This window comes from Rhinolophus sinicus, linkage group LG07 (genome assembly GCF_036562045.2).
Source record: "Rhinolophus sinicus isolate RSC01 linkage group LG07, ASM3656204v1, whole genome shotgun sequence".
NCBI lineage: Eukaryota > Metazoa > Chordata > Mammalia > Chiroptera > Rhinolophidae > Rhinolophus > Rhinolophus sinicus.
The window spans coordinates 128,321,619-128,346,927 of record NC_133757.1 but is presented as its reverse complement, the minus strand read 5'-3'; the positions used below and the strand labels follow the sequence as shown (position 1 = coordinate 128,346,927).

Below are 25,309 nucleotides of genomic sequence, written 5' to 3'. Positions count from 1 at the left end.
AAAACATTCACAACACCTAGGCCTCATTCAGGAGCATCCACAGCATGAGGGCAACACAGCAGCTATGTTGTAACTACTGGGTGACGGATGGATGAATTGTTCATCCTTACGAGCTTGTATCCAAGGAGCAAAGAAAGGGGCCATTTAAATAAACTCCGCAGTCCCAAACAAGAACATGGGAAAGTAATAGTCTCTTTAAAAATAGGAAATCAATGAAGGCAATAACAACATATGCTTTTAATAAACAAAAGTGCCTTCTCTTGAAAGAATCAGTATTTGTTGTGGAGATATGCTCTGTGAATATGCATATATAAACATATATTAAAATAATTCTATCAGACTTATTCAAATATAAACCAATGAAAATATCCAGAATTTCAAAGATTCAAGTTCTGAGTAATAATTTAACATGAGGGTAACAGACTCAATTAGAAGCGCTCAGTAACTTAGAAGTGAATTACACTGAGCCAGGACTTTGGGAAACGCCCTCAGATCCCTGCACAGGCCGGGCGACCACATTAACATGGGTCACGTTTTCTTCTCTTGGGAGCACCACCTCAAAACACAGTGAATAAACAATGAAAAGTAGAATTTTTTTTCTAAATTATTTGGGGCATAAAACAAAACACAAAAAAATAAGAACCTGAAAAATTCAAGTTCTTCCACAGAGGAAGCCAGAATCACCAGAAACAGGCCCACAAACCAAAATGTTAATTGACTGGGACACACCTCCAATGGGCTCTCAGGTCTCTTGAGGTCTGTGAAAACAGGTTCTCTCTGTACTAAATTATATTTGGGATTTGCATTAAATTTAAAATTAGCTCTATAATAAAATACTGTTGTGATCAGTAATCCCACCGGTTTTCAGTTTTGAATTCACAGCTCTTTATTTTTCCAGGAAGTTTTCATAAAGTCTGTGACAGCTGGGCCCTGAGGGAGTCGGTCACACTTCGCCACAGTAAGGGGTGCAGGGCCGGGGGTGGGGGTGGGGGGTCAGCGGGATGATGACCACTAACACAGTATCCCTTTTGTAGGTGCGGCTATGAAAACAACAAGCTCGCCCCCCAAGGCAATGCTGGTTGATCTAAAAAGCGATACTGTCAGGTCAGGGTTTTTTAAAAAGTGAGATGGCAATGTCATAGGCTAACAGATGGACAAAAACGGTGGGCGGGTTTGTAAACAAGCAGGACAGCAGCAGGCTACCCAGATGTCACAAGAAAGTAAATGCTGTATGAACAGTCACTACATTTTACTGCTAATTAGATCACCCGGTAGACGCTTGTAACTTATTAATAACTGGCCAAGCTGCTTTTCTAAACACATATTAGTGATTAATGAGAATATAAAAGTATAGTTTTCATAGCAGTTAGTAAAGGCATCTAGCTTGCATCTTAATTCATGCTTCTCTTTGTTGTAGCCAGCTTTCACACAAACTTAATTTGTTTAAAAATCTTACTTTTTTCTGATGTCATATCGATCTGAAAGAAAACATACATAAATTGCACAGTTACAAATAGTGTCTTGTCCCCCAGCCCAACGTGCACAGTGAACTCACACACACGGGGCACAGCGCACGCTGGAGGGAGCCCAGAGTGCCTGGAAGTTCTTCCTGAGCATCTCCTGCCTGGCTTCTTAACCTAACTTTCAAAACAGAAATCTCCTTTCTACGGCTGGACTCTGGCTGGAAAGTCCTTTCTAACGTTATTCCTGGGAAGATATGCTCCAGGGTGTGTTTGATGTTAGAATACATATTTAGTAGGGAAGAGGCAGGAAGAGAGTGGAGGAGGCTGAGTAAGTGTCTACTCAGCTGAGAAAAAGAAGCATGGTGATGTGTTCTACGATGTAGTGTCATGAATTATAGGCCAGGAGCACAGACCCTGGAAGGAGTTCAGAGTGCATCCATGGCTCGAAATAGCTCCCGAAAATATTCAACAGAAAAATCGTAAGCCTGCTAGACAGAGCTCCCGTGGCCGCAGTCAAGTCGGCTTCACAGCTGGACTGCTCTGCCAAGGTGTGTAGGCGTCACTTTCAACTGCTGTGGGGAGCGAGTCACCAGCAGAGCATGGACTCTGAGTGTGAGAGACAGAGTGACGGACAGTTGAGGGGCGAGTGACTTCAGTTTTGACACGTGCTCCTTGTGTGTACGGTGACATGCGGCAGGACAGCGAGTCCGCAGTCACCCCCATCCCGCCCCACAGCCAGGGAGCAGTGAGAAGGAAAATCCAGGGCATTCTCTGAACTGATCAGGCCTTATGTTTTAAGCTGGCGGATTCAAGGGCATTACCATTTTTCTTTATATTTTTGCATTTCAAATCCATCAGAATAACATTAAAAAGTAAAACTAGTAGATCTGAAATCATTTACGTGCAACTAGTAACAACTGCGCTTGTCTATCTTAGAACTAGGGACCAGTATGTTAATCAGTAAGTGCAACGACTTCCCAATGATTTCTCTCATTTCTCTGATAATGTCTGGGCGTTTTCAGATCTTCACAAGGACAACACACACACACTGGCTTGAACTACAGAAGCAGGTGTAATTCACAGCTACGAGGTCACAGTAACCTCTCTAAGACTCGCTTCCTTCATCTGTGGAGAAGGCAGCATTGCAGGGTGATGAAACATCAGAGACAAGGCATGTGAGCCGCCCAGAGACACGCTCACATCCGCAGGCACTGCGCTGCAAGGCTGATATCGTCCCTGCATGAACTGTGTGCCCTTCCAGTTCTGGGTCTCAGTGGTTCTTGAAGTTTCTGGTCATAAGGCCCCTTTAAACTCCTAAAATTACTGAGGAGCCTGGAGAACTTTTACAACTGACATATATCAATAAATATCTGTATTACAAATGAAAGCGCAGGCAATGCTGGAGGCCAAGTATACACACACACATTCCGGATCATCGAAGTGACGATGCCGTTGGCCAAAATGCCTCTGTGGCTCGTGAGGATGTGCGAGTTAGAAGGTGAATACTATCTCAGCTCTGTGAAGGGAAGAGTGCTGACCTCCTGGCATCTCCAGACCAGCCTTTGAGACCCACGGAGGGAATGGCCGGGTCTACAATATTTGGTAGAGAAATACCTACTATTGCAGAGTCCGGATTACAATTTAGAGCGAAACTGCACTGTTCTCTGCAGTCAGTCCACAAGATGGGAAAATGAGGCTCAGAGAGGTTAGTCACAAGAACAAGCCTTCTAAGAACACAGGGCCACCTGTGACACAGCACGAACAAGCGACAAGGCCACACAATTACCTCTTCCTCCTGTTCTTGATCTGACTCTGACTCCTGGCCGCCCAAGTGCCATGCGGGATGGGAAAGAGCGGGAAGAGCAGACAGTGTTTAGGAGACGAGATTAAACACCCTGCCCACACACATCAAAGGAAGCGCAGTCAGGTGCGCTCGCGTTTCTCACTAACAGTTCCCAGGACACAGTACAGACATTAAAGAGGACTGGTTTAGATGCAAAAGCCATCGACTCAGGAGACAAAAGAACCCCGATTATAAATATACTAATTTCAGATGCTCAGTCACCAGCAGCCTGATGGATTGGATGGCACATGCCTGCAGAAACGGTGATGACAAGATCCCAGCCATTGCATTTGGCTGAAAATGCTACCGTATTTCCCCAAAAATAAGACCTGCCTCGAAAATAAGCCCCAGTTAAGATCGCCAGCCAGATGGATGCATTTAGTATGTTATGACGATATTCCAGAAGAAGATTACATGACTGTATTTGAATAAATGTAGACTGTTGCACATGAAAAAATAAGACATCCCCTGAAAATATGCCCTGATGCGTCTTTTGGAGCAAAAATTAATATAAGACCCAGTCTTATTTTCGGGCAATATGGTATAAGACCTGGTTTTATTTTCAGGGAAACACAGTAGAAGCCACAAATAAATACGGTGAATAGTCTCAACACACAAGCAACATTTAGTAGTTGTATTATCACAAAGAGACGTTAAATTCTAGAGTGTATCTGAAGTGTGCAATGTTTGGCATCTTTTTCTTTTTGCTTTGAGTTACCAGATGCCAAGTTGTCCGGAGCCATCACAGCATTAATAACTCTCTGGCCGTTCCTGACTTAGAAATACAACGTAAAAAGAAAGTGAATGCTTTCTTTACAGCGCTCTGAAGGCTCTCTGAAATAAGACCGAGCCCATTCAGCTTCCTACACAGATACTGTTTCATTTTATTTTTATCATTCAGTAAGAAATTTACGGTGTTAAAAAGATGCTCTGAGTTTTTCTCTCTGCTTGATCTCTATGAACAAGAGTAGCACATTAATAAAAACAGACTGGTGGGTAAAAAGAGGTATAGGAAGTGTTTTGCTGTGTGGACGCTGGATCGAGGATTTTGAGTATATTTCAGTCCTCCTGCCACTCACCACTCAGCCCCTCCCCAACCCCCAGCACACACGGAGAAGAGGCCGTAACCTTCGGGGTGAAAGCTCCCATCAGAAAGGGACACTGGTCACAATTTTTTTAAATAAAAAAAGTTATCCCCAACATTTAATCATTCTGTTGTCTTCTTTGATTTGATCAGAGTAACCAAGAGTATTTCTGTATAATCAGGAGGACCCACCGAGTACTCTGCAGTGGGGAGCGGTTTGCACAGAAAGCAATGCCGTAGGCTCTGGGACAGGAAATAAGTAATTTTTCCATGTAAACCATGTTTTGAATCTGCTCCTTGTAGCCTGGGAGTAGTTTATACTAAATCATGTTAAAATAGTTGAAAAATTAATTTGATACTCCAAAAATATTGTAGGTTATACAATGAACAGGTAATTGTTTTGCAACAATTTAAAATATCATGAGGTTGCTCTGAACATAACAATTACAACCCACTTGTGAGCTGGTAAAAACCAGAAGCTAATGAACTCAGGATTTTGGTACCAAAAGTACCATATGGTCCCAGAAGGACACATAAAGACAATAATGAAGACAAAGCCAGTTATTTGATTTTTAAAAATTAGTCCCAAAAGTTAAATCTTAAAATCAAGTTTTCTCTCTTCCATATCCAGTATGCATTTATAGAAATTTTTCCATCAAAGTGAATTTAAGGCAAAATAAGGTATATTCCATATATATATATATATATATATATATATATATATATATATATATATATATAATATGTATATATTATATACATAATATAGTGCTGCTATATTCCTCACTTCGGTGGAAAACCACACATTTGACAGGGAACCAGAAATGACTGGCACATGTGCCTGCATTCAGTGTCTCTGCTCTTGTATTTAAATGACCTGAAGATGAAATGCCCCCCTGCCAGAAGCGCAGCGTGGCAGACCTCACGGTACCTTTATGTAAATGGGCAGGGTGATGTTTAAGTTGCAAATCGCTTGATGCACCAGGCCTCTTGTGGATTTGGGCTCTTTCATAAACGACAGGCGTCCGCATGGCTCCTGGGTCGTGTCCCGGACCTTGAAAAAAGTTATCCGTGCTTCACTCATGAGGCCACTATTTCTTCTAAGTACAAGGTGTGATCAAACAATACAGTGAATGTTTAAATAAAAGTAATTACTCCAGTAAAAGACACATCCTCCATCATGACAATGCTCCGTGTCACACATCACTTCTGGTATATGGCAATTTCTGTCAAATAAAAACATTACCGTGTGTCCTCATCCACCTTATTCACCGGATCTGGCTCCGTGCGACTCCTGACTCTTCCCCAAAGTCAAATTGATTCAGGACATGGAGGCAGCCACGACAGCACAACTAAAGACACTCACGAAAGAGGACTTCCAGAACTGCTTCAGAAAGTGGCAGGAACGATGGGATAAGTGTGTTCAAAGCGAGGGGGAGTGTTTTGAGGAGGATTAATGGCAAGGTGCCTTCTACTGTAACAAATTTTTTTATTTAAACATTCTCCATACGTTTTGATCACACCTAGTAGATGACACTCAAAAGAATTGGGGGAAAATAAAATTCATTTCAGAATGCTAAGTAAAGATTCTCTGGCTGCTTCTTTTTCCTTTTCCTATGAGCATTTAAAATGACTTTTAAAAAAAATCATTCAGCTTTAAAAAAACTGTGGTGAAATATACATAACAAAGTGTACCATTTCCATTGTCACACTTCCCCATTCTTAAGTGACACATCAGTGGCCTTAGCACATTCACAGAATCCTCCATCATCCCAGACAGAAACTGCCCACTGCCCAGTAACCCCAGTCCTTCCTCTCCTCCAGCCCCTCGTGACCTGGATTCCACCTTCTGGCTTTACGCCTGCCTCCTCCAGTGCCTCACACAGAGTCACACGGCATCTATCCTCCCGTGATTGGCCTATTTCTCTCAGCACAACAGCCTCGAGGTCCATCCGTGATGGGGCGTGTCAGAATCTCCTTCCTCTGCAGGCCGAGTAATGTCACTGCATGTATGGACCACGTTTTCTTTATCCATTCATCTGTCAGTGGATGTTCCAGCTTTTGGTGAAGAATGCTTTTATGAACATGGGTGTGAAAGTAACTATTTGTGTCCCTGCTTCGAATTCTGTGGGGTGTCAATTGAGAGGTGTGCCTGCTGGGTCCTGTGCTGAGTCTCTGACTTCTGAGGACTCAGCATACGGTTGCCCTCGGTGCTGCACCACTCACATCCCACCAGCCAAGCATCAGGGCTCCGATTTCTCCACATCCTCACCACACTGATTAGTGTCTGTTTTTCGTCTTTTTGAGGACAGCCAACCTAATGGGAGGAAGTGGTACCTCACTGTGGTTTCAATCTGAATTTCCCAAAGCTGTTGAGCGTCTTTCTATGTCCATATTGGCACTTGTATACCTCGCTGGAGAAAAATCTGTTGAAGTCCTTTTGTGTTGGGTTGTTTGCAGAATGACTTTTGCACATCAAGGTATCAGATAGCAGCCCAGTTACACAGCTGCTTGTGTTAAACAGATCCATCGCCTGTTGGTGGTTACTGCTCACTGCGCTCTGGAAGAACCGATCTTTAAGGCAAAACAATCGACCAGGAGAGGTCTTGGAAAACCCAGACCTAAAGCAACGAGAAGAGGTTTCCAGACACATGCATGGGATTAAGAGAATGAGGAGTCACTGATGATGGTCTATTTGGGAACCGGTCATGAAAAGCAGGACTAGGAAACGGCTGACAGGCCAGCTCCTGTTCCGTGAGGACTGGGCCCTGGGACGACTTCCAGATTCGTGAAATACGTTGTGAGAAACAGGGAAAAAACAAGTGGCTGGAGAAATGGAGCAGAACAGACTTATTCCTTCCTTTTATTTCACAAATCTCTCATTCTGACATCTTGGTCCCTTCTTAGGACTGGAATCCAGAATGAAACCTGCATATGTCACTGCCGTCTCCTGACGTGGATCCAAGTTCCTGAACACACAACAAACCCAGGCCTCGTAGTGTCTCCACAGAAGTTTGCTGAGTGAATGTATGAACGTATATCCAGGCTACAGCTCTGTCTGGGACAATCTCTTAAAATAAAAATGGTTGGTTTTCTAGGACTTTATAATTTTATAGATGTGGTTTAAAAAATGACTTGAATGACTGAAGTGCAAACACTCTCTCCTACTAAAGAACGTCAGACTCTCACTTGATTTTGAATAAAATGCATGACCAAATTCCACGTAGATATTACCTTGACAAAGAGAGGAAGTCTGTTTTCTTTGAAGGCAAAAAAACTGAATATATGATGCTGGCCGCTCTTGGTTAATGGCACCAGATTGCCGAAACAATCAACATAGATGGGTTTTCCTTCTAACACCTGGTGAAAACACAGAAAAATACAAATATAATAGCTGTAATTATTACTTATTGACATAAAGAAGTGGTGGCACCCCTTGGAACATTAAAATTGACACACAATAATCTCTAATTCGCTGACATTTTGTCTTGTCTGTGACAAAGCATGTCCCAGCGCCCCTCTTCTTACGTCATGGGAACCTTTGAATGCATGGTGGCATTTAATGCTGCTGCCCTCATTTCTGACACCACTTCAGGCTACCCACCAAAACCAATGTATCTTTAAATCCTAAATTTAAATTTCTGATCGGGTAACTTTTGCTGTCACAATGAGTGAGGGTCCTCGACTGCAGTATCCAGAGGCCCGCACGGATGAAAAACTCTGAAATAAGAAAAAGTAATGTAGAGAAGCCCGGCATTGCAGTTTTACATTTACAAAAAGGATATGACTGTTTTCTTTCCTACGAAAAATGACTAAGAACAACAAGGAAAGATAAGACACCAGAACTGTTACAGGCACATACGTACTTTATCATAAACCATCATTTTCTCCAAGACAAACTTTCTGCCCTTCACCTGAGAACAGCCCTACAGGACGGGTCCAAGACGACTGACGTTGACCCATCACCTTCTACCTGATCACTACATGGCCTGGTCGTCTTTAGTTATGGCTCTGCTTACTAAGTACGATTTAAATACATTCTTTTGATAAAGGTGTACACGTGTCGCCATCCATTGTCCTGTGACCACATACCTCCACATCCCGGCTTCTGGCCACCTCGGCAAAGTTTTCTTGTTGTTCCAGCGTCTTGTCCACTTTGTCGTCCGTCATGCAGAAGCATCGCAACCTGGCTTCAATGGGGTCATGCGACTTGGCAAACACGACGAATTTGGCCATATATGGTACGCAGATAATCTCTCTATATACTTGGGATGCAAAGGTCACAGATTCCTGGATTTGTCTGCAATCTATCAGCCAGAACCTATGCATGAAAGAAGGCCGGTTCTCTGAAATCCCAAGTACACCGGGCGAGACAAAACCAGTTCCTTCAAAGTAGGCATTTAGTGCTTCTTGTGAAAAGAACGGATGAGACAGGGAGACAATGAGAAAAAGGGGAGGCAGAGAGGCCAGGAGAGGAGGTAGGTGGTGGGTGGCAGGGAGGAGGGATGAGGGGCAGGCGGGAAGGTCAGCAAGTCCACCCTGTGTCTGCAGCTTTGCTCCCTGGAACCTGCCGAGTACCTCCGCGTCCTGCGTCTTCCAGTGGCACAAGCGGCGTACCGGACACTGTGACAAGGACCCCACCACGTGCAGCCCTGCTCCCCTCAGGCCCCTCCTAGTCCTCCTTTCATTTCCTGAGCTCTTTCCAATGAAACCTACCCAGCTTTTTCTCGTCTCCTCGTTCTTCTCCAAAAACGCTCCAGTCCCTAAGGCTGGATCCATCCAACAACCATTTTGCTCCCGACTTTGTAAATGCTGCTGAATAGAAGTCCTCGAAGACATTCCTGGCGTTGTGCCTACTTTCTGATTTGTGGCCTCACTAAGTCTGTGCATCGCTTGGCAACTTCTTCCCGGCATCGTTTCATCCACTGGAGTGACGTTCACTAAACCTTACAACACTCGCGACGCCCCTGCACTCAGCCCCAGGAAGGCTGACACCACCAAGAGAGTCAAGGACCCCAGGTGGACATTGTCTCCATTGGCTACTTCTACACTTGCCAAGGTTCACTCCACACCCGCGTGCGCTGAAACCTTTCTCTGCCCATTGTTACTCTCCTTCCTGGACGCAGCTCCCGTAATCTTTCATTCTGGAGAGTTCCTGCCTTCTTAGCCTCTTTTCTTCAAGTTCCTGCTCTCTCACTCTCTCTCTCGGCTTTTGGTAAAATGTATGTAACATAAAATTTACCCCTTTAACCATTTTAAAGTGTACAATTCACGGGCATTAAGCAGCTGTACTGTGCAGCCACCATCGCTACGCATTTCCAGAGCCTTTTCGTCATCCCACACAGACGCACTGGGCCCATTAGACCAACAACTTCCGGTTCCCCTCCCCCAGCCTCTCTGTGTCTGTGCCTGTTCCCGGCACCTCACATCAGTGCAATCGGGCAGGATCTGCCCTTCATGTCTGACTATTTCATTAGCATAACGCCTTCAAGGGTCCATAGTTCCTGGCTCTTGGGAGTCACTCAATATTACCGTCCTCCTCATTCTGACTCCACTGTGTCTTGTTCACTGCTTCTCCAGTTGTCCGGAGTTCAATTACGAGGTCAGAAACAAAGCAAGTCCTGACTTCCTGTGTCCTCCCAGCCCCCGTGACAGCGCCGTCAGCCAACACCGACTCACAGACCACAGGTCACCGTGCTCTCTCAGCCCCCGGCCGCGTCCCAGCTCTGCATCTGTGTTTTGTCTCTCTTCCCCACGGTGTACACACCTCCTGAACCTGCTCAGCACCTCTGGGGACACGCTCACTCTGCACTTGCCATTTCCTTGCATCAGAGCGAAGATGTGTAAGGACAGGGCAGGCTGCCACACACGCTGCTGCTGGCTGGCCAACCAGTGTGTGCACCACACCAGCTACCAACGCTGTGCCGGCCTCTTACGGAACCGTCTCTGCCTTTCCATCTCCTCTCTCCCCACCCCCAATCAGGAATCTAAGCTTCAACCACTTTCAGCTTCCATTCTGCCATCTGTGAAATGGACGTGATTCCTCCTGCCTTATTAAGTCACAAAGTTGTTGTAATAAAATTAAACGACTGGGAAAGTGCCTAGCAACCCATTATTAATACATTACTGAGTCATAACAAGTTGAATTAGTGTGCGCATATGAAATAACACTGGACAGCCCTGGTGCGTTAAACGTGTGACACGTAAAGGGCAGTAAGTCAGTGTCAGGACATGTACATCACTGAAACCTCTAACCACTGATGCAAACCACATGGGCTCTGGAATTTTGTTATCCTGTTGATAAAGTAATGGAGGCTACCTTGTTGGCGGCAGGAAATTCATTGTTCCTACAACTACTGGGACTGGACAAAGTGGCAGTGGCTGCTGAAACCAGAGTCAGTGTCCTGCAGTCACTTCCTTTCCTTAGGTTTTGATCTGCTTGGCTGGACTTGGTTACTGTACCATCAGTTACATTTGCCGGTAGGTGTAGTTTAAAACAGCGTAAATGCAGACCAGACCGTATTTAAAACCAAACCAAAAAAGTTCACTTTTAAAGACTGTAAGGAGCAAAACAAACAAAAGACACAGGTGGGATGGGGGAGTGCGGGATGGAGGGGGGAGGGGACAGGCAATATCACAGTGGGTGGGGGGAGGGTACAGGCAATGTCATAGTGGGGAGAGACAGGCAATGTCACAGTGGGGGGAGGGGACAGGAAATGTCACAGTGGGTGGGGGGACAGGCAATGTCACAGTGGGTGGGGGGGAGGGGACAGGCAATGTCACAGTCGCGGGAGGGGACAGGCAATGTCACAGTGGGCTTTTCTCTGCTATGTGACGTACCTGGCAGACACATTGGTTGTGAAGGAAACACATTCGTTGACAAATGTTAATGGTGTAGTCCCGGTAATATCTTCCCACTGGGCAGGAGTGGTTCCACCTGAAATAACAGGATTGTTGGAAAAAACTGGGCAGCAGTCCAGACTCCAGGCTGTACAATCCCGTCTGGGGCCTGGCTGTGTTCACCAATAGAAACCCAGCCACGCCTCACAATGACGCACTGGAAACAAAATGACTAAAAACTGCATGCTAAAAACCAACAGGGAGAGCAAACGGGCCACCATCTCCCAAGGAAATGAATTGAAGGGCGGTTATTTGAACAACTGCTTCACAATGTTAGATATTCTAGTCTCTGCCTGACATTCTGAGGCTTTTATTGTGATTGCTCGGCTCTGAAGATAAGTATAAATTGTATACAGTTGATGAGTTGAAAAGAGCCTTTGACCATACAAACAGCTGAATGTTTTGTTAAAATAATGAAAAATCCAGATATTCTTTTCTTCTTAAACTTCCCATTTTATGCAATTATTTTCGTGAAATAAAATTTTCTCTCAATTTGCAATTGAAAGTTGGCAAAAAATTGCTTGGAAAACATTAAGAGACCAATGTAAGTACAGTGAACGAATGGACGAATGCCCAAGGGGGCCTCTGTGCATCGCAAAATCGCCACGGAGGCTGGTGACAGCTTCCATTCCTACTGGGAAATCCAGCTGGCACAGATAAGAGTAAAACAGAGTGCTGTGAGAGGAATATGTGCTTGAGACGAAGAAAAATCATGATTCTAACGTTTCTTAAGGAAGGAAATTATTAGAGAAAGGGCATGGAAACTGATTCTAATAGCCTCCAAACACAAAGTCTTAGCAGAACTATATAACACAGCACGGCACAAACGTCCTAACACCCAGGTCAACATAATTTCTAAACCAGTAACTAAATCTAAGAGGTAGTTCAGTACAAACCCATCTGAAGACGCAGGGACAGAAGAACGAGGCTGAGGGCATCCAGGCCCATGTGTCTACATGTGATCACCGACAAGGGCAGGTGTGCATGGGCAGTTTCCATATGGTTTCACTGCCACGCCATTATGTCACATGAGACAGGAGGGTAATCTTATACACATGGGCCTAAAAGTATGGGAAAGAGCCAGGAATGCTTGCTAATAGCCAGAAATGAGCGTCTGGGAAAGCGATCACAAGCGTAGCATAAAAGCTCATTTTCGTCCATGTATTTTAAATTTTCCATGTTATTAAACTTAGGGGGTAAAGTCTCAATGGTTTGCTATCATAAGTGTAGAGAAAACATGACTAAGAAGGGAGAATTAGAATAAGGGTGAACATGCCTGCCAACATGAAGGAGAAATCCCAACACCTGGACAAGTGGGGACGGCCACCATTCCTGCTGACAATGGTATGAACATTACTGCACATCGGTGTCACGCAGCTACTATAAGTAGGGACATGATCAGTCAGGTGAGTCAGTGCGGACCTTTCACCTCTCACCATTTGGTATTGGGCAGGGACAACCAGTGTTCTGGTAGTGTCAGGAGTTTGGTGGTTGTCTGAAAGCCATTGCAACTTCCAATTGAAAAGACCAAAATTCAGTTAATCATTAAAAACCTTTACTTTGTTTTCCCCAAGTTATTTCAACAGATCAATGGTAAAAACATAACCAATTACTAGACAGAAGAGTTAGGTTTGAAGTACTGGGCATAATTTTTCAAGATGGTATTTTTCCACAGATATGAGATATCTGGAGTGAGGCCTTAGAAATGATGGGCGTGGCTTTGAGTCCCAGCTCTGCAGATATTTATGGTGTAATGCTGCACGTCTCATGGACCTTCTCTTAGCCTCGGTCTCCTTTTCAGTAAAGTGGGGTGAGTCTCCTGACAGGGCTCCGGTGAGGTATGTGACAAAGCACTGACGTGTCTCAGAGGATCCATCAGTAATTATCAGTTCACTCCATCTCACCTTCAGCTCCCTACTTAATTAGGACACTTCTCCTGAATTGAGGCACAGAACCCTGCCGGCATCTCATGACAAAGGTCATCTAATGTTACGAGGACCTAAGTTTCTTCTTTCAGAATGTTCTACTCGCATCCTCACGTGTGACTCACCTGTTATACTGCACAGTAACCTCAAGGTTGGTGCGTCTCCCCCAAAACCGTTCAGTATGACATCACTCACAGCTTTGGGGACAGGGATGGTCATGGTGATTGGCTTATGGAATTTTCTTCTTCTAGGTTCCAAAGTGACTATTGGACTGAAGGTGGCTTTGTTGCCCAGGATCTTCTTCACCAGCTCACCGTGCATCGGCTGAGCCTTTGCAAAGGAAAGAATGACAATAAGCAATAACAGCTCCATCTCATGTCAAACTTGTCCCTCAGTGCACCAGTGAGTCTGGTGGCTTCCAGTGCGGAAGTGAGTCAGCACTGTTATTAGGCACTCATGGAAAACGTCCCAGACCCAGGACGCCCAGTGCTCTGACCACAGGCAACAGCCCCTGGGGCGCGCGGCCTGACCCCCGCCCCCGCCGCGGCGCCCACGCAGCGCGCCCACCTGCAGGCCCACGCGGATCCGCTTGGTCAGCGCGCCCTCGGGGAACACCGCCTGCACCTGCGGCACCACCGTGCTGCTCAGCACGCCGCCCTCCGGCCCGATCAGGTGGCTGTCCTGCTTGACGCGCGACACCACGGCGAAGTACTGCGGGAAGTCGCGCGTGACGATGCGGCAGATGCGCTTCCGGTCCAGGTCCTCGGCGCTGTCCAGCACTGCGGACAGCGACAGCAGGCGCTCGCGCGGGCCTGACAGCCCAGGGCCTTCAACCCCGGCACACGGCTTTTTCCAACAGGAACATTCAGAGCAAGGCCACCCTACCACCACCAGAAAAACCTGCAACCTTTTGAGACCTGTCTGCGGTCTCTTTGTGGGGACAGGTCTTTGCAGGGCAAGTGACAGAAAAGCGTCTGGCCCCAGGCGCAGTGTTTTCCTGGCCACCCCGGGCAGGAGGGGCTTCAGGGCAAACCCAGCGTGAAATCCACCTGCTCTGCCCCTGGTTCATGGGAGGGAATGAAACTGTTCACGCCTTTTCTTTGCCAATTGCAAAGTTAGTTCAAAACCGTTCATTGGGGTTTTAAGAAGAAATATGGCTCTTTCAGTTCTCAGGGGGGGTAGTGCAGGAATAAAATGTGTCTTGTAAGGATAAGAATTGTGTTTGTGTGTTTACTCCAGGGGACTGATTGTCTCTGAGACAGTCACTGTGGATGTTAAAAATAAAAACCAGTGATTATGAATTCAGGATTTCAATATCCCCCCAAAACCACGAGCTTCCCAAACATATCACGTAACATCAGGAGGATGAGATCACGGGCATTTTATAAATTGCATTAGTGCAGACATGTAGGGCAAGAAAACAAACCAACTGCAGTAAAACGTAGCCCATGGACCTAAGCGGAAAACTGCATGTTGTGGGAGTATGGAACGCCGCTCACTGTCAGAAGTCACCTCCAGCCCTCACCTCAGGCAGGACCATTTCGCTGCCTACACAGTAGAGGTGGGCAGGAAGCAGAGTCCCGGGATCTGACCACACATCACTGAAGACAACGCACCGGCACGTCCAGCATACACCAGAAAAGAACGTATTCCACACATGATAACCCAAAATACGCAAAACAGATTCTGTTTTGAAACAAGCTTTCTACCTATGCAGAAAGTTGTAAGAGTGGGTGCCCATCCAAGGACAAGACCCCCATGCTCACAGCAGGACTGGTGACAGGCAAACCTCAGTGTGGGCAACAGAAATGGTTCCAAGAAGGAGAAGCAACGGACCGAGGCTTCATCAGTGGTTCATCCGAGGCTTCATGGAGCCAGCCTCATCAGTGACAGCCCCAATCCTTTCACTCTCGCTGGAGAGACTGACCTAAACACGTCTTCTCCCGTCCACCCCTTGCGTAGGGTAAGCCTGGCCTCTATTGTCACAGAAGCTGGGAGGACGCAGAGGACACTGAGGCAGCTGCCATCAGGCCCCATCCACGACCCACGACCACATGCCATGCAGCTGCCAGTCGTCCTGAAGGGGCAGCTACACAGCTGAGCATCCGGCCCAGCACAGGACGCGGTGTGCCCTCGGCACTTAGACTGGGTACTTGCCCATCTGTGTAGTCACTGAGAGAGGAACACGTCCCCTGGCGTGAGCACGGGGACCCAAGGAGGTCCAAGCACGACCTACTTCCCTCGCCTCAAACTCACATGGTTCAGCCTGCGGCTGCGCCCAAGCACGCCCTGGGATTTGGAGAGCTCAGATGGCCTAGGAAACATAAGTTACTCTGCCGTGTCTGTACGTGTGTGTGAATTTGACCCTGGGAACCCTCTTTCAACTATATGCACACATCTGACTGAACTTAATTTTCCTGTCTCCTTAACAATAGAAAGTTCAAAACAAATTATATTATCCTATGCTGCACTAGTTATGGGTCTATGCAAGTTTCCTGCAACAAGCTCAGCACTTTTTCTCAGTGTTAAACATCTCAGCTTTCATTTTTTTAAATCGTGGAGTTATTATCCAGTATCCGTTCATTTTGTTATGAAACAACAAATCTGTTCTATCCCATGTTTTAGGTTTGAAAAAATTTTATAGTAAAGATGTTGTAAAGTGTTCTGTACCTCACTTCTAAGGTGAGATCTGTACTATTTAAAGGATTTGGATTTTCCTGAACGTAACAACAAATATAGTGTGTTATCTCACTCATCAGCACTGGAACAATCCAGAATACTTGCTGTGGCAAAATAATACCACACACACACACACACACTCACACACACACTCACACACACACTCACACACACTCACACACACTCACACACTCACACTCATACACTCACACACACTCACATACTCACTCACACTCACACACACACTCACACACACTCACACTCACACACACACACACTCACACACACACACACCAGTTCATAAGGAAGAAATGCATCACTTTCATGCTTCTACCTCAGTTCTTTCGAGACTCGATAGGAAGTACCTTCATCCATGCCATTCAGGATCTCGTTCAACTCGTCTTCAGTGTACTCGCAGAAGTGCTCTTTCCAGCTGTCTCCATTCTCACTGCGCAGGACCACCAGCTCCCTCTCCTTCCCTCGAAGGGCAGCAAAATGCGGGATCTCCACGATCACAGGCCTGACACAGTAAGGCAGAACACTCAGTGTGGACAGCGGTCAGCCAGCAGCAGACAACCACCGTGCCTCCGTCTGTTGCAAAGTGACCTGGAATTCTCCTCTTTCTGGGGACAGGGACATAGCGGGCCGTCCTCCGAGCCCACGGCCAGCGGACGGTCGCACAGTAGCACTCCAGCTCGGGGGCATGGGTCCTTGGGGACATGCTGCTGCCTTAAGCCCAGTGGTGTTTCCCTGAGAGTGCATGTGGCATTCTGGAACTTCTCCTTCGATAAACGTAAGTGTGACACATTAACCAAAAGAAATGTGCATGCATATGTGTCTACGATGTGTGCCGATGGCCTAAGACGCTTTCTACGAGGTGCAAAATGACAGAATGGTTTAGGAGGGAAACAGCTCATGTGCGGCACAACTGGATGTGTAGTAATGAGATGTCAGAGAAGCTGACCGCTCGGGGACTACAGAGACATGCACTCACGGGCTGGCCTCGCCTTCCTGCGCTCGGGACACAACAGGTGCGTGCACACGCGTGGCCCTGCGCACTCAGCGGTCAGCCCCGTGCAGCGCCTGTTACACTCAGGCCAGGGCATGCAGCGTCCTACTCCGGCTGCATCCACCCTCAAAGCTTCCGGAGGCTTTTTCCATTTTCAGTCCAGGTTGCTTTGATACAGACTCCAAGTTCATCATAACAACATCGTAACTAGCACATAGGACAACTAGGCAGATGTCATGCTTTAAACAAAAATGACGGTCACAGCACTTTAAGGGAAAAGATATAAAAACATCACCCAAAAACAAAAGTCACATACCACAGGGTCAGAAATGGTCCACTAGAGACAGATTATACAGGATGTAAATCATAGAGAGGGACATGTCATGGGCACAATGACAAAAAGAGAAATCATATTGCAGAAGGAGGAGAGGATGGGGGCCAGCAGCCATCGGTTGGTTTGAAGTCACTCCTACCCAAGGAATTTGGTTCCAGGAGGCCCCAGCTGAAGGATGCGGCTGACCAGACTTTCTCCCTCATTAAGTGGGGGAGGGGCCGTTGGCAGGTGCAGCTTACTGAGCACATCCAAAGCAGCAGTGAAAGAAAGAACAGAAGTGAGCTTCAGGGGTGTTTTCCACCAAGCCCCAGTGCCACCCGCTGGTCACCAGGGTGCAGTCTGGTTTGGTCCTGCCTCCTCCATTGGTCACAGAGCAAGGAGCCAGACCCAGAGTGCTCAATGGAGGCGTGTGGATAGGGAGCACGTGGAGTCGGCCTGTCCGCGACCGCCAGGGCAGAAGCCGGCAAAGAAAAATGGTGCTCCACAGGAAAGACGAAGCTGCTGGGAATACAATGAAAACTGGCCCCATGCAGAGGCCGGGTGTTTTCATGGCTATTCCTCCACAGATCTGAAGATTATTGAAAAGCCTAAACGACCTGAGCATGAGGGAGGGGGGAGGGACTGGGACACGGTGTGACAGGAACCACGGATGGGGAACTCCTCTGACCACACAGCGCTTCCTGATGCCACCCAAAGCGGCAAGGGCTCCACTATGCCTCTGGCCTGACGGGAGGTGCTTTCTCGAACTGGGAAAGAGACATAGCCCTTTCCAGGTGCTAACGTAATTTGGAGCAACGTGGTCCTAGTTTGCCCCAAATTACAAGGCTTTAGAACGTTTGCTGAGTTCTAAAGCAAGAAATCCTCTCCCCGACATGACATCGGCAAAGCAAAACTTCACGATTAACAGGATTTTCTCCCTGTTTTTGAGCACAAAGATTTGCTATGACAAGACTTAAATACAATTGATTTGTGTCAAACTGTTTTGAACCTTTCCCCATCCAAAACGTCATCGTTTTGTCAGTTCTTGGCATGCTGAAATACCACTTCCTAAAACAGCAGCCGTACAAATAAACAGAAGAAAAAAGAAATGCTAGTTTCTGCTCAAAACTGCTAAAATGAGTATGGCGGAAGTCAGTCTTGATTTCGTCATCTTAATGAAAACTCTGACTACACAGCCCACCATTGGAGTGTGTAAGACCCAAGGTAGCAATTTTGATAACAGAAGAGACATATCATATGGACAAAATTTGTGGAAACTCTATAAAGGCAACACTGTTTTCCAGAGTGAACATATTGTTTCATAACCACATGAGACTTTATGTTTGGAATAGTAATATTTCTTTTATGACTGTACCATTAAGTCTCAGAGGAAAAAACTAACACGTGCCATTGGCTAGTCACACTGGAAGTCCAGCCGCTGTTATCACATCCACAGAGAAAGAATAAACTAACCTGAATGTTGAACTCATTAACGCTTTAAAATAAGAAGCATGTAAGTGGAGTCAAGCATTCAGATGCTACTTCCGATTTTTACAAAATTTCCTAGTGGCTCATCTTCTTTCAAAATGTCCTGACGTACCTTTTCCATTCCATTCCAGGGTGTCGGGCAGAGGACACAGCGCACTGGCGACTACGAGGGAGGCTTATCAGAAGCGCTTACCCAAGGAACTGAGCACCAGAAGGTCCGACTTCAATGAGACGGCTGGCCAGGCCTTCGCCTTCCACCATCGGGGGCATTGTCGCCAGTCGGTGGCGCTTGACCAGGCGGCAGGTGACGCGCGTGGGGGCCGTGCACTTCCGCGGGGGGATTATGATGCGCAGCCCATTGTGCCTGCAGCCTCTCATGGCACCGCCGCGGGCGTCCACCATGAAACTGACCAGGAAACTGAAAGTTGGAACAGAAGATTAGCTGGGGTTTGAAATACTGGGCAGAAAACAAGACCTACTGAGTTAGTTTTTTTTATAATGCACTGCTCCTGAAACATCTTCGGTCATTTATATGTATGATGGCAAAAATTTGTCTTTAAAGGTTATTTTAGTTTATTCCAAAGTCTTCATTTCTGTTCTGCTGTTGTTCTACTTTTTATATTATTTGTATCTGTAATCTAAGATGATTTTGCTGATTTCTGCTACTTTCTGTTGATAATATAAATTATAAATAAAAATATATCCAGTTGGCTTAGAAAGTAGAATGAAAACACATAAAAAACACGGATAAGTCTCCTTTTGTTATAAATGCAAACATTTCTGCTTCCTTCAATGTGTATCCAGAAAAATCCACACACTGAAGTAATGGAAGGATGGGGGGGAGACCCACACACTGAAGTAATGGAAGGATGAGGGAGAGACCCACACACTGAAGTAATGGAAGGATGAGGGAGAGAGACCCACACACTGAAGTAATGGAAGGATGAGGGAGAGAGACCCACACACTGAAGTAATGGAAGGATGAGGGAGAGACCCACACACTGAAGTAATGGAAGGATGAGGGAGAGACCCACACACTGAAGTAATGGAAGGATGAGGGGGGGAGAGACCCACACACTGAAGTAATGGAAGGATGAGGGAGAGACCCACACACTGAAGTAATGGAAGGATGAGGGAGAGACCCACACACTGAAGTAATGGAAGGATGAGGGAGAGACCCACACACTGAAGTAATGGAAGGATGAAGGGAGAGAGACCCACACACTGAAGTAATGGAAGGATGAAGGGAGAGAGACCCACACACTGAAGTAATGGAAGGATGAGGGAGAGACCCACACACTGAAGTAATGGAAGGATGAGGGAGAGACCCACACACTGAAGTAATGGAAGGATGAGGGGGAGACCCACACACTGAAGTAATGGAAGGATGAAGGGAGAGACCCACACACTGAAGTAATGGAAGGATGAGGGGGAGACCCACACACTGAAGTAATGGAAGGATGAGGGAGAGAGACCCACACACTGAAGTAATGGAAGGATGAGGGCGAGAGACCCACACACTGAAGTAATGGAAGGATGAGGGGGGGAGAGACCCACACACTGAAGTAATGGAAGGATGAGGGAGAGACCCACACACTGAAGTAATGGAAGGATGAGGGAGAGACCCACACACTGAAGTAATGGAAGGATGAGGGAGAGAGACCCACACACTGAAGTAATGGAAGGATGAGGGAGAGACCCACACACTGAAGTAATGGAAGGATGAGGGGGAGACCCACACACTGAAGTAATGGAAGGATGGGGGGGAGACCCACACACTGAAGTAATGGAAGGATGAGGGGGAGACCCACACACTGAAGTAATGGAAGGATGAGGGAGAGACCCACACACTGAAGTAATGGAAGGATGAGGGGGAGACCCACACACTGAAGTAATGGAAGGATGAGGGGGAGAGACCCACACACTGAAGTAATGGAAGGATGAGGGAGAGAGACCCACACACTGAAGTAATGGAAGGATGAGGGAGAGACCCACACACTGAAGTAATGGAAGGATGAGGGAGAGACCCACACACTGAAGTAATGGAAGGATGAGGGAGAGACCCACACACTGAAGTAATGGAAGGATGAAGGGAGAGACCCACACACTGAAGTAATGGAAGGATGAGGGAGAGAGACCTACACACTGAAGTAATGGAAGGATGAGGGAGAGAGACCCACACACTGAAGTAATGGAAGGATGAGGGAGAGACCCACACACTGAAGTAATGGAAGGATGAGGGAGAGACCCACACACTGAAGTAATGGAAGGATGAGGGGGAGACCCACACACTGAAGTAATGGAAGGATGAGGGAGAGACCCACACACTGAAGTAATGGAAGGATGAGGGAGAGACCCACACACTGAAGTAATGGAAGGATGAGGGGGAGAGACCCACACACTGAAGTAATGGAAGGATGAGGGGGAGACCCACACACTGAAGTAATGGAAGGATGAGGGGGAGACCCACACACTGAAGTAATGGAAGGATGAGGGGGAGACCCACACACTGAAGTAATGGAAGGATGAGGGAGAGACCCACACACTGAAGTAATGGAAGGATGAGGGGGAGACCCACACACTGAAGTAATGGAAGGATGAGGGAGAGACCCACACACTGAAGTAATGGAAGGATGAGGGGGAGACCCACACACTGAAGTAATGGAAGGATGAGGGAGAGAGACCCACACACTGAAGTAATGGAAGGATGAAGGGAGAGACCCACACACTGAAGTAATGGAAGGATGAGGGAGAGACCCACACACTGAAGTAATGGAAGGATGAGGGAGAGACCCACACACTGAAGTAATGGAAGGATGAGGGGGGGAGACCCACACACTGAAGTAATGGAAGGATGAGGGGGAGAGACCCACACACTGAAGTAATGGAAGGATGAGGGGGAGACCCACACACTGAAGTAATGGAAGGATGAGGGAGAGACCCACACACTGAAGTAATGGAAGGATGAGGGGGAGACCCACACACTGAAGTAATGGAAGGATGAGGGAGAGACCCACACACTGAAGTAATGGAAGGATGAGGGAGAGAGACCTACACACTGAAGTAATGGAAGGATGAGGGAGAGACCCACACACTGAAGTAATGGAAGGATGGGGGGGAGACCTACACACTGAAGTAATGGAAGGATGAGGGAAAGAGACCTACACACTGAAGTAATGGAAGGATGAGGGGGAGACCCACACACTGAAGTAATGGAAGGATGGGGGGGAGACCCACACACTGAAGTAATGGAAGGATGAGGGGGAGACCCACACACTGAAGTAATGGAAGGATGAGGGAGAGAGACCCACACACTGAAGTAATGGAAGGATGAGGGAGAGAGACCCACACACTGAAGTAATGGAAGGATGAGGGAGAGACCCACACACTGAAGTAATGGAAGGATGAGGGGGAGACCCACACACTGAAGTAATGGAAGGATGAGGGAGAGACCCACACACTGAAGTAATGGAAGGATGAGGGAGAGACCCACACACTGAAGTAATGGAAGGATGAGGGAGAGACCCACACACTGAAGTAATGGAAGGATGAGGGAGAGACCCACACACTGAAGTAATGGAAGGATGAAGGGAGAGACCCACACACTGAAGTAATGGAAGGATGAGGGGGAGAGACCCACACACTGAAGTAATGGAAGGACAGAGCAGAGAGGAGATCCACAAATTACACTATACTCTTTCCCAATTTTCATTGCATTTGCTGGTTTTTGTTTGTTTGTTTGTTGAGAAAAGAAAGAGGAAAACCACAGATCCCTATCCATGTGGATGTCACATGGCTTCACCAGCACAAATGCCGCAGGTCTCCACACCTAGGCATACATTGTGACAACCTCTAAGATTCTGAAAGGTGTTAAGCTGTGGCCTAGAAACACAACTCACTTCTGTTAGACAAGAAAAAAGGAGAGCGTAGCGCCCTCTCACAGCAGAATCCAGAACTCACTAATCATGCTCCTAAGGGGAAATCCTGCTGTTCATACTGCGGTGGCGGAGGGCGCACGTGCCCCCACCGGTCTGGACAGCTCCTGCAGTGGGGACCAGAGGGGAGGCACCTCCGCCGCACGTGCACCAGCAGGCTGGACACAGCACGCCGGCCGCCCGCTAAGGTTTCGTATGGAGCAAAACCAGGGGCTGGAACCATCAGCTCGGTACTGAGTGGATGTTCTGGTCTTTCCCAAGACACAAGTATGAAGGTTGGCTGCTTTTCATGTTACTTGTCTTTAAGTATAAATCCTTAAAAAATCTTTTCTGTTTGTGTTTTTACATGTATTAAAGAATTGAAGAACCTGTAATACTTCTGGATGAATATAAAGGTTTGTGTTCCTTTTTATTCTTTTTATTTGACTATGTGTATGTTGATTTTTATGAAAACTAGAAAAAAACTACTTAAGTTTCAACCGGTGCTGTTCCAAACTCATTGCAGTATTGCTGACTTTCTGTACGTTTCCCATCTTTTGATTACTATCACCACTGGTGACCATACAGGGACTTCAACTTGTTAGGAGTTTAATAGTATCGTGTGTCCGCTTAATATTACCTCTCTCAGTGCTGTGTGTACCCAGGAGGGCACTGAGGAGCTGCCTGTCACTCACGCCATCTGTCGTCCCATTTCCTTTCTCCATCCCAGGGACAGCTCACGGCCTATATGACGTCCCCACAGAGAGAGCACGTGGGGATCTGCTGGCAGTGCATTCTCTCTCTGAAGCAGTGACATCCTTGGCTGGAACAATGGTTAAGCATGTGCTTGACTACTTCCTCTGATCTTGTCACTGACTGCTCCTTTTGAGACCCTCTCTGTTCTCATTTCCTCCTCCTGCAACATTTGTCACCCTCCTACTAATGCCGGGCGCCCTGCTAGGAACTGCGGTCACAGAGAGGAACGACACTGTTGCTGCCGCCAAGATGTGTAGCTTCTGAGCCCCAGATGTCACATGAGGGTTTGGCTGACTCAGAATCACTTACTTTCCTGGTGACTGAGAAATGAGTTATAACCACACCCAGGAGCCATACAGGGGCCACAATGGCAGCAACCTTGTTGGCCATATTTCTTCCTGTGTTCCCCCAGCCCTAGCACAACGTGGATGGAGATAGTTGATAAATAATTCTTGAGTAAGTGAATGAATGGAAGAGCGAAAAGAACAGGTTGTGAGAAGTTGTACATATTTATGTCTAATAAAGAGAGGGCCTTCGTGAGAGTACTGTGTTCCCCCGAAAATAAGACCGGGTCTTATATTAATTCTTGCTCCAAAAGACGCAATAGGGCTTACGTTCAGGGGATGTCATCCTGAAAAATCATGCTAGGGCTTATTTTCCAGTTAGGGCTTACTTTTGGGGAAACACAGTTGAAGATAATTGAATTCTTTGGTCAGAACTCATTCAAATTACTCGGGTATTTCAGCTCATAAAATAGCAAAAATCAGACTCAAATAATGTAACTGCAGAATGAACAACTAAAAAGTTGAATATGTAGAACTGGATGCTACAAGAAGTCTTTTCTTCAAATAAGAGGGAATAAGAGATCAATAATGATTCAAGTTATATCTCGATGCTGATGAGAAGTCTTTTAGGCAAAAGTCAACATGCTAATCAGTTAATCCCAATAGTTTATAGCATAAAACTGGGTACACATTGGAGCATTTTCATTAACCATGTCGGATTTCCCAAAGGTGTCCCTATTTAGATAGGTGTAGAATTAGTTGATAATTCTTCTATGGTATGTGAAATAATTTTCACAAGCAAAAAGCAGACTATAAGAAACCATTCACTTTTTTGTTCCACAGGAAAAAGTGAAAAGTTGGAAGGTGTGAGTCACGAGATGAATCAATTCACATACTGGAGTTGAGTAAATAAATATGACTTTCTCCTATTTTCAGGAGATTAAAAATGGGACAAGAGAACGTCCATAAACACCTGGAGGTGACAGGCACTGAGATAAAAGGCTGCCGTGAGTGGGGTCGGGGACGGGGGGGGGGCCTGTGAGTGACGCCCAGCTCTGTGGCTGGTGAGCTTCGCGCTGAAGCCCCATCTGTAAACAAGGGGGAACCTAATGCCCTGACGGGGACAGTGAGGGTTAACTGAGTGGGTAAAGAATCTGGAATCCAAAAATGCTTGTTCCCATACCTTCCTTTCCCTGCACCTCATGATTTCACATATTCTGGATGTCTTAAAAACTATGGTGCAATATGACACCTAGAAAATAATGGAGAAACTAGCATATACCGAATCCCTCCAGTGAACTGGAACTTTGCTGACAGTTTAATATAATAGGATGGTGGGCCTTTTATCAGCTTGTGAACTTGACTATTTAAATAAGACCTAAGAATCCTGCTGTCACAGAGCACATGCGGGGAAGCAGGGACCAGACCCTCGCCAGGGGCGCTCTCTGATCGCCGTCCCATCTGCGTTTGCCTCGAATTACTGTTGTGACTTTGGGCAAGGCGCTTAACAAACATTTCGGTTTCAGTTTTCTCAACCATAAAATGAGACTTTGACTAAATAAACTCCAGAGTGGCTTCTGGTGTTAAAACTCTATGTGTCATTTACTGTTAACGAGGCTGGGAAAGCTACTGGAATGTTCCATTTCAGATG

At 46.5% G+C, this 25,309-nt stretch overlaps 1 protein-coding gene across 50 annotated transcripts in view; it reads right to left on the bottom strand.

The window, feature by feature from the left end:
• The window catches only part of ANK2 (ankyrin 2), a 360,143-nt gene that overhangs the window by 26,890 nt on the left and 307,944 nt on the right, over window positions 1–25,309 (bottom strand). For 35 of the 50 annotated variants that reach the window (XM_074338609.1, XM_074338595.1, XM_074338600.1 and 32 more), the window contains 11 exons: window positions 18,898–19,122; window positions 17,377–17,475; window positions 16,260–16,414; window positions 13,783–13,994; window positions 13,341–13,545; window positions 11,231–11,327; window positions 8,483–8,711; window positions 7,625–7,750; window positions 5,322–5,444; window positions 3,250–3,282; window positions 1,457–1,478 (listed from right to left, as the gene is read on the bottom strand). In XM_074338609.1, coding sequence (XP_074194710.1) covers window positions 1,457–1,478; window positions 3,250–3,282; window positions 5,322–5,444; window positions 7,625–7,750; window positions 8,483–8,711; window positions 11,231–11,327; window positions 13,341–13,545; window positions 13,783–13,994; window positions 16,260–16,414; window positions 17,377–17,475; window positions 18,898–19,122 — 1,526 coding nt within the window. The remainder of the gene's footprint in view (window positions 1–1,456; window positions 1,479–3,249; window positions 3,283–5,321; window positions 5,445–7,624; window positions 7,751–8,482; window positions 8,712–11,230; window positions 11,328–13,340; window positions 13,546–13,782; window positions 13,995–16,259; window positions 16,415–17,376; window positions 17,476–18,897; window positions 19,123–25,309) is intronic. The other 15 variants (XM_074338611.1, XM_074338628.1, XM_074338624.1 and 12 more) reach the window with 3 other exon arrangements.